The sequence below is a fragment of the Haemaphysalis longicornis genome, unplaced genomic scaffold (genome assembly GCF_048455015.1).
Source record: "Haemaphysalis longicornis isolate Haplotype H1 unplaced genomic scaffold, Haemaphysalis longicornis Haplotype H1 scaffold_1, whole genome shotgun sequence".
Lineage (NCBI taxonomy): Eukaryota > Metazoa > Arthropoda > Arachnida > Ixodida > Ixodidae > Haemaphysalis > Haemaphysalis longicornis.
In genome coordinates, this window is record NW_027526203.1 from 195,969,843 (window position 1) to 195,986,931 (window position 17,089).

The 17,089-nt window shown below is 46.4% G+C and overlaps 1 protein-coding gene across 1 annotated transcript in view; it reads right to left on the reverse strand.

Annotated features, from left to right (window-relative positions):
* The window catches only part of LOC144140633 (nose resistant to fluoxetine protein 6-like), a 131,738-nt gene that overhangs the window by 44,829 nt on the left and 69,820 nt on the right, over positions 1–17,089 (reverse strand). The window contains exons 2-4 of the mRNA XM_077672309.1: positions 5,204–5,400; positions 1,967–2,081; positions 1,264–1,351 (exon numbers count right to left, since the gene is read on the reverse strand). Coding sequence (XP_077528435.1) covers positions 1,264–1,351; positions 1,967–2,081; positions 5,204–5,400 — 400 coding nt within the window. The remainder of the gene's footprint in view (positions 1–1,263; positions 1,352–1,966; positions 2,082–5,203; positions 5,401–17,089) is intronic.

A 17,089-nucleotide genomic window follows, 5' to 3' on the forward strand; every position in this document is an offset into this window, starting at 1 on the left:
TTCTTTTCTTGCCCGAACTGTCAAAGGACAAAATACTTTTTTATATTTAAATTTCGTGGGTTTCGCTTATTTTCACAAGCAATTGTGTGATAGAACGATGTTCACCTTGCTTTAAACCAAATTTTACCCGTAAGCATGTGCGTGCGTGCGTCACATCATCCCCATCGTAACGACGATTGTCACTATAGTAGCGAGGGGCTCGTGGCAGTCTTCCTTCTCAGAGGTCAACGTTTTATGAGGAGGATTCTCCCTGGTTACCACCACACCTCTATTCTAGTCCATTGGCCGCGAGGGCCGCTACTGGAGAGGTGATCGTTTTGGCATCACCTTTAGCATGCCCGATCCCACCTCGCCGCGGTGTTGGCTGGTGGCATTCTACGATCGGTCATAATCGCGTTTTATCAGTGTATTTTAAAGTTCACTCTCGGTGTGTGAGCATACATAGACCACCTCGGGCTGCTCTGACCTCATGCCGCGGGTGAAATGTTTCGAAAAAAACAAAACGATTGGTAAATTACGAAAATGAGCACTGTGTTTCTTTTCTCCCTTTTTCTTCGTTGTTCAGTTCACTATAGCTAACGCAATGAAGCCCACCATTCTTCATGTCCAAAAAGAATGTGGGCTAATCCAGAATGCGGAAGACGAGGCGGAAAAAACTGCCCATCATAACAAACAACTGACAGCTGTAACTGAAAAATGGAAACATCCCCCTGAGCCTCTGGCCTAATGGAGTTGCGGGAAAAGCATTTAACACTATAGCCTCGTTCTCAACACTCTCCCTTTGTTTTCATTAATCAGTCACCAAAGTATAGTACAAAAAGAGTCTGACCGTGTAGAACCTGGAGTGAAAACGCACCCATTCAAATTTAAACAGCTGCTGGATGCAGGTGGTACAGCTTAAGGAATAAAAGTAATTTGCACTTAATTTTAGGAGTTTCGGCAAAGAGCCTACCTCGCTTGTTCAAGCCCTCTGTAAGTGCGTCTGTACTACAGGCTCATTAACAGGCTTCGAGAAGTAGAAGGAAAAACAGAGGATTCACAAAGCTGTTAGGGGTAAGAATGTGATTTCTTTGGCGCTGTGTGTGCGTCACGTTCGCTTGGCGCAATCAGTGAGGTTTACGACCAACGACGCGACAGCCTTTGGCGAAGCAATGTTTTGCCAGTAGGTATTTGTAAATATTTCGCGTTAAACGTCGTTGCCCTTCAACGTGGCAAATAAATAGCTAACGTCAGAAAAATGCTCTCCCGCTTATATATACTCACAGTACGACCAGCTGCTCCTGGGTGAAGGATATGGGCTCCTTGACTTGGCATGACGTCACATTCGCCTTCATCTGGAGACCCTGTGACGCTGTACATGAGCGGGGGAGGGAGAGGTGGGCTTAAGAGGATAAACAAAGTTCCTAACGGTAGCAAAGCGCAAAGTACAGCGATTGGCGACAGTCACATAATTGGGCTAAGTACTGCAGTTGACAAAATGTGGGACACAAGTTTAAAAAGGACGCGAATTAGTTTCAGGTTTTATACAATCATTACTTAAAATTTAGAAAGAACGAAATAGCTTGAAGGTAAATAGCTTGAAATAGCTTCAAACAACAGTTTAACAAAATGCCCAAGAGACAAGCGATTAAGTGAGAAAGCGTTTAAGTGAGCGTCACCATTTTGCAAGACGTCATCATCTTGAAACGTGACGTCGGCGACCTCATACAGAAGTTTAAGTGCCATTTGGCCGCAGGTTAATACAACGACCTTACTCTACAATTGCTAGAGCCTTTTAAAGTTTTCACTGACTATACCACAACTAACGTAAGCAAGTCAAGCTTGCAACATAATCGTGTTTCTAGACGCACCGGAGACACACGATATTTGTATGTTGTCAAGGCGTGGAACAAACGGTATACCAAGAAGCGCCCCAAAGCTTTGAAAATATTTTTTGCTTCTTTTTGTTGCCTTTGATGTGTAATACCTTTCGACGCCATCTTTTGAAGGTCGTCACTGCTGCACGTGGAAGGAATGCAGACGCCCATCCTGGCAGGTAGCAGTCGCAGCCAGTAGCCGTTGTCGTAGAAGAAGGTTAGCACCTGTCAGGGGAGGATCGTTGTGTCTTCTGACATGCCGCACGAAAATGAACAATAGAGCACATGTGTCTTTGGTATCTAGCCGTACCTGGGCCGCAGCGTCCGGTATAGGAACGTGTTGCTAGTTTTCCGCGAGCGTTACAAACATGAGAGAGAATTTTTTAAAAATTCCTCTCGGTCTGCTTCACCACAAGTAATCAGAATGACCAACCAATGTCACGACCAGAGCAGAGTGCTCCAATAGCATAGGCTAGCAAATGATCTGACTCGAACCGTGGCATCTGTGCTCTGACAGTAGGGAATGCAAGTACGTGTTTTGCACTGCGTTACGTCCCAACGCAGATCCAATTTTCGAGTCTAATAGTAAGTATTCCCTTGTTATTCACCTTATATGCTTCCTTTTACGATCGGTAGCTAAACTAAGGTACACTTTTCGAAAGCAGACCCACGTAAATATATTACAGTGTAGGTCACGATCACGTCCGCGTTTTAAAGGTATGGTGTTGGACACTATCTAACAATCTTTAAGTGCTTAAACGGTCCATGAAGACAAAATACAAGTTTGCATTATTCGAAAGATCTCGTGTTCTATAGTGCCGCCAGCGCTTGTCCAGAAGCAAACACGATGCCTTGTTCACTGCGAAATTAATCAATTTAAGTTAAAATTTTGATTCTCGCGCCAAACGTGTGTTTCAACGACGTTTGCAGTGATATCATAAGAACGGGTCTTTCAGCTAAACTTGGTGTGGAGCAGAAACTTGTTGCTGTTAGTCAACCTAGATGGCGTCACCACACCGCGGGAAGCTGTTTTCTGTCTTTGGTTTGTTTGTGACCGTATTTAAACCTGGATTGTTTTTGTTTATGGAGAAAATAAACGTTTCGTGAAACATGGTGCTCGCTCGAAAAATATGGTCACGTAAGACAAAGTGCTTGGGTCAATCGGCCAGTGTCACCTGAGACATCCCCAAAGCCCCGCAGTGCTGCGCATCTAAACTAAGCATAGTGCGCGCAGTATCAACAGCAGTACGCAACGGCGCTTCTATTTTTACGTGTGCTTACGTAACTTCCACTGTTTGCCCCACCATTATTACTGCTATAAAAAGAATTTGCTTTGCATTTAAGCGCAGATAGCTCGTTCGGCAAGCTTATAAGCTCTGCCTAATTTGCGTTTGCTTTTGCCGGCCTCCGCCAATCGCATAACTAGCTGGTATGGCATCATACGTTCTGTTGCGGGAAATGAGCTAGTGGGTCGCATGACCATTCCCCTTTTTCTTAATTATATAGCTTATTTGACAGAAGTTTACGTTAAAAGTGGTGTCAGTATGATTCTAACGAGGCAATCTTTTGAATGAACCAAACTTGCATTTTGTCCGCAAGGGGGTATTACCGCAGTATATATGTTCTACGACAAAATTGGCAGGCGATCATGGTGACGTGATGACCATCTACAGCGACAGCACTCATGCTGTAAGAACTGAAGCTGATGTTAAGGGCATACTTTTACAGCCGTGCGCCTTGTTCCTCTACAGCAAGCACCATATTTCTATGTACAAATATTTAGAACGTTGAGATAAATGGCAAAGGATCTAGCCAGCCGATAGCAGGGGGCACGCAGAGGGTGGTATACGTCCACAACGCCTAATATATACTAGCTAAAAATGCAATATCGACGATATATCAACCATTCGGTAAATAAGATTTCACAGTCCTAGCAGGAAGCATTTCCGGAGCTGAAAGCTTGGGCGCCACTTTGACTAAGAATGCTGAGGTCATTTCGAAGGTCCAGGACATTCCTGTCGGACAATCTGCCATTGTGTCTGACATAAAATTGCTGAATTCCCTGTGCTAAAAGAACTGCCAAATGTTCTGAGCACCAAACATTCTGATATTCCAGATGGAAACAGGTCATGGAGCGTCCCGAAGGACAAGGGAGCTCCCCCAAATTCAGTGAACGTTGAGTGTTGTTTTTTCGCACACAATTATCGACTGAAATGAGGTGCAACTTCAAGCCGCAAATTATTGAGATGGGTCTTGCTCGTCATAGTTTTTAAGCTTTTATTTTATTGTAGAATCACCCTACATTTCACGTAAATTTGTTAAAATAGCAACTATGGTGTGGCTAATTATCACAAACAAAATAAAATTACTTTTCCACAGCACAAGACTTGTCCGCTGTTTTTACTGCAAGCGTAAAATTTGTCGTAAAATATGCTGCATAATTAAATACGAATTAAGCCTTATGTGCCCAAGGTATATTTAGTGCCTATATATGCCTAAATGGCACTTTTCAGTGCCAATTACAGGCACCTAAAACCTCGATTTTTCGTGCCTAAGGCTCCGGTCTTTAGTTATGACATTAGCGCTGAGCAAGAGGTCGCGGGTTCGATTCCCGGCCGCGACGGCCGCTTTTCTGATGGAAGCGAAGAGCAAAAACGCCCGTGTGCGCAAGATTTCGGCGCACGTTAAAGATCCCCAGGTGGTCAAAATTAATCCGCAGCCCTCCACTACGGCATGCCTCATCGCCTGCGTTGCGTCGGCGCGTTAAACCCTACAATCAATCAATCAGTTATCACATGGCTTCGAAGGTGGGCTTCGCCGCGTTACCGCTGAGTTCACGGTGAAGGACGGTTAAGGTTGATTGATTGTAGGGTTTAACGCGCCGACGCAACGCAGGCGATGAGGCGCGCCGTAGTGGAGGGCTCCGGATTAATTTTGACCACCTGGGGATCTTTAACGTGCACCGAAATCTCGTACACACGGGCGTTTTTGCTTTTCGCCTCCATCAGAAAAGCGGCCGCCGCGGCCGGGAATCGAAACGGTTAAGGTTCCTCGGTCACGTCGACACGAAACCGGAGCAACCCGCCTGGTACAGCTGACGCCGTAAAATTCAGGTTTAACGGCCCGAGCGCCACTGCAAAGGGAGGGTAAGAGTTTATTCTCACTGCTCGTGAAATATTTCTGCGTCTTGTATATCTTTGCTTTTCGGTTCACCAGAAAAGAAAAAAAAAAACGCCACTGAGGCATGGTTCAAACCCATGGATTTGGTTCCTAGCAGAAGCGACGAACGGGTATTACGTTACGAAGAAGCGAAATGAACCGGGTAAGCACGGCTTGCGCCATCTCACCGACTCGCTGTCACCGATGATGTCGGCGGCGTTGGCACTGGGCCTGGGAAGGTCTCTGAGCCACAGCTCGAGGTTGCAGAACTTTCCGCGGAAGGCGTCCCCGGCCACAGCGATGTCCAGGCACTGGTCGAAGTGTCCGAATGAAGCCGCTGTCCCGGCCATCACTCCGTTCGGAATTTTGCCCGAGGAGTCCACCACTGCGTCGTTAAATTCATTGAGGGATCAACGGCTTGATTTTACTTATTTGCGTGAATAAATGCCTAGACAAAGGCGTGTGCGTGTATCACCGAAGCATTAGAAAAGTGAAATGAGATTCATAATTACTAAATCCTTCGTAGCCTACCCTCGCACCCAGGTGCTGTGGAGCGTGGGCCACTTTACCTGCCTTGTGTGTAGGCGCAGGGTACGTTACGGGCGCTTCCTTCTCACACCTGCTATGTGGCCCTCATGCTCACAAATTTGCCGATATCTATTCTACTGAGTTAACACATATTTTGACAAAAATATGGCCAAGAAATAAAGTGATTTGAGACGCTTGGACCTTACACTTAGGAACCCGAAAGATTTTTGCCCATTGTGATCAGTTGGACTCTCCCTGCACACCCATTTTCGATTCAGTAGCAAAAAATCGATTCACTTATAAAGGTAAAATTGAAAGGCAGCTGTTCCGGGGAGAGCTGCAGTCATTTACTCGGTGTTGGCGTCTCGCAATGTACGAAAGAAAGAAATTAAAGTTACACCTGTTCATCCCTACAAGGAAGCCATCGGGGTCCTGCTGAGTCTGGCTTTCGCTGTAACGGCCGCAGATTTCGTAATCATGCTTCGTTATTCGCAACAAGTTATTCAGAATCTTATCAGTGGTTTGGCACCTGACGAAGGGGTAGAAAAACTAAGGCTTGTGTCTATACCCTAAAACCTCCCACAAAATTTAAACGGGCCGCTTAGCCTGTTCCGTGAGCTGGGGATCCGGATGTTTCGGTGCAAAACGTTTCGGTGTGTACATTTCGGTGAACGGACAATTAGGTGCACAAACATTTCGGTACAAAGGCATCGCCTCCGAAAGTTCCACGCATTTTTCTTGCTTATATGTCGCAGATCCATGCACTCATCCAATTCGAACTCGATCAGCGCGATGATCAACAAAAACTGCGATTTGGTGTTTTTTTTTTTACTTTGCTGTTGTTTGAAACCGTGTGACCCAGATGCTTACTACAAGAAGTATGGGCGAAGCAGCGCTTAGCGTTCTTTGTGGTGAAACGCATGTACGGCCCCCTTGCACCGCTGAAACTAATAACTATGATTTTATTGCTACTCATAAAAACAAAAAAAACGCTATTTTTATGCATGGTCACCTATCTCTGACTTAGAAGCAGTAAACATTATTACTAAATTGGCTATTAACTGGCATTAAACAGAACCTCGCGCGAAACAATGGCTGCTGCAAATTCACGAGGAATTCACGGCCCCGAAGCCGGTGAAACTTTCCGTATGTTTCTGAGCAATGGTGACTGAAAATGGCTTCATCAGACATGACCTATGCGCAAACAAAAGTTCCTGCATGCGACGTTATCTTTCCCGCCAAAGGTTTAGAATGTGTCTCGACGTTGCAGTCAATCATGATGGCCTCTGGACGTCACGCACGTTCAATTTTTTTTAAAGAGCAACCATGAAGTACATCGTCCAAGTGGACGATGTACTTTTGAGTTGCTTTTTCACTACCGTTCTCCTATTTTTCAAAGTCATACATGTGTATGATACAATGGCAACCAAAACAAGAGGTACACCTTCGAACTGGTGAGGTAAAACGTCATGAAACGGGAAAAGTGCGAATGCACATACAACCATTTTGTCAGCCGAAGTACGTGACAACACTGAGAGCCCACGAAAAAGCGCTTCCGGACTAGGTGACGAATTCACGGAAAGTTCACTAAGTCATTGGATAGATGATGATGATAATGATGATGATGACGATGGTTGCATGTTAATGTCGTAAGGCCGACTGTGGCAAAGAGCGCCAAGTCATTGAATAGCGCCCACAGTAGGAAAGACATGCAAGAAACGCCTGATACAGTGTATATATGAGGGGCCGGGGGGGGGGGGGGGGGGGGGAGGTTGCCTACTGATATCGCCTCAGGTGCTGGAATCTTGCTTTACAATTCACGACGCTTGGTTGCTACCCATAAGCGTTTATCACTCATCTTGTTTTGGATTTGCAATAGGAAGAGGGGACGGCGCGCACGCAGTCGCCCCCCCCCCCCCCCCTCTACCAAGATTTACGTGCCCCCTCTGCCCAAGTTTGGGTCAGTGGCAGGGGGCTAACATGGGCGCAGTGCAATGTCCATGCTTCACACTGAAAGGTCGCGGAGAATTTCCTACTGCAAACTAATATAAGGACCCGCTGTAGATAGGGACTACACGAGTCACCAAATAGCTTGATATTGTCACGTAGCCAAGGACGACGCAGAGATATGGGAAAAATAAATGTTATCGCAGCAAACTTACGCTCCGCGATGAACTTAAAGAAAACACAAACGTCGAGGAAGCAGTCAGCAGAGTGACGTGCACAGATGAACGTCAGTGATCGAATGCCGCGGCGTTCGCACTGCGAGCATTTATCTCTCCGCGTTATTCTGTCTGGAACCATGGAATTGGATCAAGAACACTGGTGATCAAACAATCGCATTCTGCTCTAGTGACAACATGGCGAAACACTCTTATAAGATAGCCAGGGCGGCATACAAAAAGAAAGAGGGGGACCCATGCGCTTCATTTCGAACATAGATAAAACAACCAGGCGCGGTCAGACGCTGGCAACAAAACACATGAGTGAACGAACTACAAGACATGGTTCGCGAAAATACACATGATGTGCACTCTCGACTATAGAGTTTCATACTAATATACGCTAGAGGGGACACTGGCTCTGCAATCGTTCAACCACCATGGGGCTGATTGTGTGACGTAGACTCGTGATGTTCGAACTTAGCTTAACTTGAGGCTTGGCGGTTGTTATCTGCACTGCAATTGGCTTCGGATTTTTCTGCGCCGTCAGTTTCGGTTTCGGCGTCGAAAGCGTCGAGGGCTCGTTCCGGGGAAGAATTGCTGTTGGCGCCCGATTCCAGTGGCTGCAATTACCAAATACTGCTCGGATGGAATGAAGTGGATACGGGAAGCAGTAGCATCGCCGTGTAGCCCCTGCACTAGAACTAGTCATGTTCTACGGAATTTCTTTAAACGAATACGAAGTCGAGATTCCGCACAAGGTAGACGGTATGAGCACGCTGTTCGATCTTACGTGTCCCGTTCATGACGACGCTTGCGAGAACAGCATGAGCGCGTTAGCGGCTTAGCGAAATAAAAAAAGAAACCTTTACCGGCAGAAAGTATGTGTACAGCCGTCTAATTTTTCTTCACAAAACAAAATCGCGGGAGCTTCGTCCGGCGGGTAGGTCACCACCAAGTTGATCGTGGTCAGCACCTTATCACGGTAGAAAGCGGTGAAACAAGCGAGGGTAGGTCGCATGCACAGAACGATTCCGCCAATGCAACCGTTATCTGCTAGGCTGCCCTTTCCCGTCGGTTATCAGCTGCCCGTAATTATTGGCGTGAACAACGCGCGCGCACAATCGCTCCTACCGCCCGTGATCATGAAAACTTGTGGAATAAAGTACAGCCGCCCTGCGTCAGCCGCACGCCATCGCCGACTCACACGCAAAAAACAAATGTTTCGCCGCCTAATCGGCCTAATCGTAGGCTCCGCTAAGTTCAGCCATATACACTTTTCAAATATCTTCCCTACTGATAGAAGAATTCTTCTAAACCTCAATATAAAATTAACATAAAGAACAATTTGTTTTCACGACTAATAATTTATACACTAATAAAAAAAGTTATAGCTTTTGTATTTCAGAAAAGTACTTTGAGTCAAGTCCAGATAACGGCTGGGTGAAGCCAAGTTCGAAAATCGCGCATTCTCCAGGCTAGGCCGCGTCCTGGGGGGTTGAAGCCGCCATTCGGCGGCTCTCATAGACACTAGCGCCAGTGTCCCCTCTATATTACTATGAAACTCTATGCTCTCGACAACCAGACATGTAAATTAATAAAACGCGTAAGAATGTAAAATAAGATCCACTACCACATTCCTTACTATAGTACGAGGTCTACGCACCAAAAACAATTATCACAGATCAGACATCACATCAGTGTGCGCCCAGTCAGGTTGCGCAGTGGCCTCACAGCTAGATACGCCCACCTGGGTTTGTCTAAGCTAGATAATTTGATACCTAAATAAGCTATAGATACGTTTTTGCTCAGTGGGTGATTCAATGCCTTCGCATTAAATAGACGCAGCCGTGAAGCAAACACTGGCGGAAGAAGAACGTGCCCAGGCCCGCGAATGGAAGAATGGATACGCGCCGCCATCATTGGTTACGGGAAGGAAGACGCTGGCGAATGCGAAAAAATTGAAACGAGATACAAAGAAGCCAGCGGGATTTTTAAAATTAAACCCCTCAGGAAGTGGAATTCAATTCAATTTTTTCTACGTTAGCATAGCTCGTGCGCCATCCGTTAGGACTTTCTGTAACCACAGGCCTCCCGTATACGTCCATGTAATTTATTATAAAACTGTGACCGATAGTTAACCATCACACCTGCTGAGATAACACATCTCATGGGTAGAGAGTCATTTGATCACACTGGCAATTTATTTAGGGATAGTTCCGATAAAACCCGAGTTCCAGCCGTTTCCCATAACTGCATGCTTCTGGCAGAAACCCATGTATTGACAGCAGGCGTAAATTCCTAATTGTGTACAACTCCACGGTGAACGAACTACAGCGAACTCCCGTTAGGCCTAGCTCGAAGGGACCGTGAAAATGTGTTCGTATAAAGAGAAATTCGTTTTAAGCGGAGGTTTTTTGCATTGTACGCGTTTCAAGAGACCAAAAGTGTTATTAGTCTTAACCATGAAATTCGTCATCACCGAGTTAGTCTTAACGGGAGGCAATTATGACATGTAGGAAATAACGCAACACGTGTTATACCCATCAGTGTCATTAATATATTGGCCACCCCGGGCATCGGTGGGTACTGCACCAGTACAAAATAAGTAGGTGTCGGTTCCTAGGCGTCAACGTGTATAGACCTTATGCAAAAGTGCCACCATCTACCGGAAGAAAAACGAAACGAGCTCGCGACGCCATGTTGGGGGATGGCGGTCGCGGGATTGCTTGTTACGGAGCGTGTAAGGGGCTTTCTCGGTTTGGCGATCCTTTTATATTCATAGTTAAGCGCAGCAAAGTGAGCTACAGGTGATCTGTGGACCTTTATCTGTTGCCCACATTTGTGGGCGACTTCGTAAATACGCATTATGCATCGAAAAAGCAGTCAGGGAGGGACCGGCAGGGAAGCTGTTGGAGGATGTCGGGTTTTTTTTTTTTTTTTTTTTTCCCGGCTTTGGGAACGCAAACATTGAAAGTACATCCGTGTTGGTTCGGATCCTGCAGGCTTATCAGGAAATCATTCCTGAAACGCTTCGAAACTTGCCCGCTGTCCTGAGGTTAAAATGGGGGAGGGGGGGCACTCGCGATATAGCTATACGCTAAGGATCATCTGGGGCGCAGAGGAAACCTGCAAAAAAAAAAAAAAGTGCGTACCTGACATTTTTTAACAGAGGAGCAGTTGTAGCTGGCCGTAATGTGTCGCGCGCAACGTGTGTGGTGTGTAACGCGTTATGCATTGCCAATAAATTACCAATAAATTGCCGAGCGCTGGTGAGCACGTGCCTCACGGCAACCGTCGAGCGTCTCCAGCACACGCAAAGGCTTTAGCAAAAAAAAAAAAAAAAACTGCGAAAACCATAAAGAGCGAGAAAATGCCGAGCGCTCGTGAGCGCGTGCCTCGCGGCAACCGGTGAGGGTCCTTTACTCGCGCCGTGGACAACAAAACTGGGTGCACAGTAGCGCTTAGAAAATTCCGCTCGCAAAATTTGATCTTGGGAAAATAAGTTACGGTCGAACAGCAGGCGACGAGCGGTAAACGACCGATACACGGAATTACTACGTACGTTACTGGCGCTACTCATGGCGCTACATAAAGGTTGCAACTCTCGGGGATTCCTTATTTTCTGTAACGTTTGGCAAACGAAAGAATGCATAGTACTTCCATAAAAGCCTACCGAAAGCCCACAACAAAAAAGAAAACGCGGGCGAGCAAAGCACGAACGGCAGACTCAAAACTCATCCCACACGATAAAGTACGAGCTGACCGGTGCAGTGCGCCTTAACAACCAGCAGAAATGAGTGCTCCACGGCAAATACAGGGCTAGAAAATAGCTCACATTGAAACCTTTTTAGTCCTGCACATATTATTCGTTTCGTGGCTATGCATGCGATCTAGTCATAATATTACTGCGCGAAGGGAAGTCGACACCCGCAAGCGACTTCAGGCAGGGCTCGAGTCATATGCTTAATAAAAAAAAGATGTGTACGCTATTTCCGTGGTCGTCCTCGTATCATATTTGTGCACATCAAGTTAAACGGCAGTATTTGGGCATCTTGGACAACGATAAATGCCGACGTGCGTGTCGCTAACCCCGGGCTATCATGTACACAGCGGTATCAGGAGATCCGGGAATCCCCCAACATGGCGGAAGCGCACGCGTTTCCCGCAAGAGGGCGCCAGTTTTTGCATAAGGTTTATAGGTAAAACGTGTGAGAAAATTGCTTAAATAAGGCAACCAAAGCCGAAAAAACAAAGAAAGCAAGCGATTCAGTCTCGCATTACGTCACTTCTGATTGATTGATTGATTGATTGCAGGGCTTAACGCGCAGACGCAACGCAGGCGATGAGGCGCACCGTAGTGGAGGGCTCCGGATTAATTTTGGCCACCGGGGGATCTTTGACGTGCGCCGAAATCTCGTACACACGGGCGTTTTTGCTTTTCGCCTCCATCAGAAAAGCGGTCGCACAGGCCGGGAATCCAACCCGTGACCTCGTGCCCAGCAGAACAACGCCTTAGCCACTGAGCCACCGCGTGGGGTAACGTCACTTCTGTAACTCGGCAATAGCCAAGGACGCGGGTTTTATCCCAGCCTCGGCCCCGTTTTTTCCAATAGAGGCGAAAAGCGAAAACGCCCTTGTGTCGATATTTCGGCGCCCCTTAAAGATCTCCACAAGGTCTAAATTAATCCGGAGCCCTCCACTACGGCGGGCCTCGTAGCCCGGGTGCGCTACACCCCGTAATTTGAGATTCACAACGCACTTATAGCAGACGACAGACTCCGTGCGTGGGCTTTCTGCTCAAGTCGTCTACAAAAAGCCTTTCGATCCACCCGCGGCGTCACTACCACGAAGAAGAACAAATAATAAAGAAAGCGGGAGAGGGATGAGTAGGTGGAAAAAACATAGGGTTTGAGAAACCTAAAGCAAGCGAGGTAATACAGGTTAGACGCGTAGCCGCGAAGAAGTATCCTTTATCATCAGCGTTTCTAAAACCAGTAGCTATATGCCCGGCGTGAGCGACAGATGTTGACCGATCGGAAGGCGTACGGGCGCGGTATCGTTTCTGTCGGACGGAGTGCATGGCGGCAGGCCAGTGCGCGCTTACACGTGAAGCCATTTGCCAGCATTGACTGGGGCTCCGTGTATTGGGAGTATACGTTTACTGAAATTCGAAGGGTCTTTTTCGGAGTTTATTTTTCGGAAAATATTCGCTCTTTATCGGATTTTTTGCTCGTAAATCCCCAATTCTCTGATATTCGGAGTTTAATTTCGCTGTATTTTCACTACTATAAAATATTGGATGAAATGAGAAAACACGAAACTCATTGTAGTTCTATTGAATGTTTCCAGTGAAGAACATATATATATATATATATATATATATATATATATATATATATATATATATATATATATATATATATATATATATATATATATATATATATATATATATATATTTATATATATATATATTATTTATTATTATTTATATATATATACACTTAAATACAAAGCATACGTTTCTATGTATTATATACAACATTACAGCTTGTTGCGACAGCCGCAGACATACCTTAGGAGGTTTATGTCGCCAATGCAAACCCGCTCCTTTCGTTTGACGATTCTCGGCGTAGAAAAAACCCTTTCAACGTTAGCACTAGAAGCAGGGAGAGCGACAAGCGTCCCCGCGCCGCGAGAAGCACTGTCCAGTGGATCGTGTGGTCTCCAATATGACAGGACATGAACAATGTTAAATGATTTCATGGCTCTGATAGTTTATAGCATCATTCCTGAGCTAGCTCATGTCGTCAGTGTCAAGAAAAACTAACACCTGAGAAAATGGCACAAAGGTTTGACACGTATGGTGCAGCTCCAGCTTCACATTTGTATGCCCACTTTAAACACTGTACCATAAATGCGACCATAGACTAACCATCCTTTTTTGTGTCTTGAAAGAGGCCAAAGAAGACTTTTATCAGAACCCCTGGCCGTTCGCTCTTACCGCAGATAATTGCAAACGGCCAGCGGTAGAGGTCCCCGTGAGTTGTTGGACATTGCAAAGCCCCAACTTCGACCACCACTTTTTGCAACTAGCCCTCTAAAATCGGAGTTTATCGGAAAAATATGAATTGTCAAAACATTTGACTAGAGAGTGCTTTCTGGATTTTGCCGGACTTATCTGAAAACAGGGAGCCTCTTCGATGGGATAAAGTGAGGGCCTAATTCCGACTTGCTTTACCATTGAACAGACCTTGTGTTGGCAGGCCACCCCATCACTCGGAGGATGCATGATTTAACGCTTCCAATGCTTGGGTTCAACGAATGTAGGCCCCTTCGAGTTCCGTAACTTACTGCACACGGCCATTCCTGTAATTTGGCTCCCTGTTGTATCCCAGAAAAGGTATCTAGCCAACGACCTTATTTGTGTGTGAGTGAGTGAAAAACTTTATTAGACGAGAGGCCATAGGGCCCTGGGGGGGTAAGGATGAGGGGAAAAGGGGAAGGTAACAACTCTCACAATGAACACAGTTGCAGTCTTGGCGTCCTAATCACAAAATGAACACATAAAAGTCAGTCAGTGGCACTAAAATGCACAGCTCACACTTAAATGTACAGTTCACACTGTAGACAACGCGGTTCACACTGAAAACAGTGCACGCTGCAGTCAGTTCACATTGTAGGTAGAACGGGGAAGTCTACCAGGCCGTTACACTAATTTGTAGAGTCCGTTTTCAAGGGCGTACTCGGTGATTGCTTCTAGTGTGGTGGGATCGTCGCGGACCCGACTAACATGTTCCTGTTCAGTCACAGGGGCGGGACCTAGAGTTAAAAGCTGGTGGCGATTACGGTCGAATGATGGACAAAGCCAAATTAAGTGATAAAGATTTGGTGTGCCTTCACGACTACAGTGGGGGCATCGGCGCAATTCGGATCCTGCTGGAGCTGTCCATTTATAAATAATGTGGGGGGTGTACGCTGCATTCGCATACACTTTATTGGCGAATACTTCCCCGGGACGCGAGAAGCGCTTGAGAGGGGCAAGGATGCCAACAGGAGTTTCTGCCTGTAAGCGCTTGCAGCTTTCCTTTTTGAGGTGACGAAGCTGGAGTTGCCAGTCTGCCTGGAGAGGGGGGACGGGCGTGGCGGGCACCGTGGGAGGTGATTGTAGCCTCTCCCTGGCAGCGTCGTGTGCCATACGGTTGCCTTCTGCGCCTGTAGTGTGTCCTGGAGTCCAAACAATTCGAACTTTGAAGCCTTCAATTTGTAGGTCTCTTATCAATGTGAGAATGTTTGTTGCCGTATTGTTCGGTGAAAACGGACGATTTAACTCTCGGACAGCAACATAGGAATCCGTGATGATGCGAAATTTCTTCGTGGATAGATGGCCGGAATGGTTATAAATTTGCTGCGTCGCTCCCAGAATTCCTAGAAGTTCTACCTCTTCTACGAGGCCGAATGTGTTAGAAATGTGCCTGGATCCATTCAATTTCGGCAGGTCCGCAGATGTCCAGGCAATGACCGCCGTCGTTCCATTCAGAGCCGCGTCGGTGTAGATGTCAGCTTCGTCGCATTCCTTGTCATTTGCGAGAGTGCGAACGTACTGTTCGCGTACTTTTCTTTTATCCCGGCGGATCGGGCGTCGACGCAGAATTCCGATGGATGGGCGTTCCCACGGAGGGAATGCTGTCGGCAAATCGGTGCTCTCAGACTGACTATTTAAGTGGTCCCATTTTTGGAGTCTTTTTCCTTGTGGCGAATGGTCCAGATGATATTTGAAGCGTAGTTTTGTCTCTTCGATGAGGTTAGCGAGAGGCGGAAGGGGAACTGCATCGTGTAGAGTGTTTACCCTTGTGAAGGCGGGGAGGCCACTGATCGCACGGAGAAGGTGCCGATTCATTTGGTGGAGGGCGTTTACATGTTGAATGCCGTAATTCGTAAACCGGGAAGCCGTACGTGAAGCGCCCATGCGCCACAGCACGGGCGAGCATGGTGCAAGCTGTTTGTGTGTGTGTGTGTGTGTGTGTGTGTGTGTGTGGTTTTGGTTGTATGTACGTACGTATGCATGAATGTATTGTGTGTGCATGTATGTATGTATGTAGAGTCTGTCAAAATTTCGTGTGCATACATACATACATACATACATACATACATACATACATACATGCATGCATGCATACATACATACATACATACATGCATACATACATACATACATACATACATACATACATACATACATACATACATACATACATACATACATACATACATACATACATACATACATACATACATACATACATACATACATACATACATACATACATGCATGCATGCATACTAGGTTTAGCTGTTATATACCCCCTTACGTCGCCGTCCCAAAGTGCACTGGCGGAGTGCCGCGCTTGCGCTGTGATAACGTGACGTCAAGAACCGAATCAGCACCGCGGGCCGCGCGGATATTCGTGTGTATCTATGTGCACAATCTCCTTAATCAGGAACGCTGCCACGACGGAGCTGATCGCGGAGGCCGTACGGGGTATGTGTGCGTGTGTGTGTGACGCCGCACGACTAGGGTGTCGTTCGAACTTTAGTCCTTGTTTCGTCGCCCTCGTTATCGTCAGGGCGCGTACTAGTTTGCCAGTACTGTAGGAGGGTCTTCAACGCTTATTTTAATAGAAAGGTTGCTAAGAAATTAACCAGTTGGGAAGCTTGTACTTTACACGTTCGAGCGCAAGAGTTGCGTCGTCAATTTTCCCGACCTGAGCTCTCCCTGCGCGCCTCCTTTGGAGTAGTAACCAAATACGTCTTCAGTAATAAGGGCCAAATTTAAGGAGGTTTGCGTCTGGGTGAGCAGCAGTACTTTTTTTCAGGCTGATGCCACAATGTATCAGATGGGCTTATTAAAATTTGATGCGTTAATTTAGCCCATGGGGCCTTGCTGAGTCCGGATTTCGCTGCAGCAGCCGCATATTTTGCATCATGTTGTATGGTTCAGAACAAGTTCTCTTCTCGAAAGTCCCAAGCCTCATCGGTGAGAGGGCCGAAATGGGCGCATAATAGCTGTACTTTTCAGTATCGCTTCTGATCACACGCACCACTTGCTAATCGTGCTCAAGAGCTTGCCGCGTTGGCGTCTGCCGGAAGGTGTAGCACTTTCTTGGTATTACTTCGCAGTTTTAGTAGTTGCAGCCAGCTGTGGGACTCGATATCAAAGCATGTAATTTTGTTTTACGCTTAGAGTTCGTTACTGGCCACTTTTGCGATAATAATTTGTGTTTACTGAAGTGCTTCATCATGAGTAGAGCCGGGGACATATTCCCGAAACTCGCATCACCTAGAGTACGGGACATTGTGGGCCCAACCTACTGGTGGTGG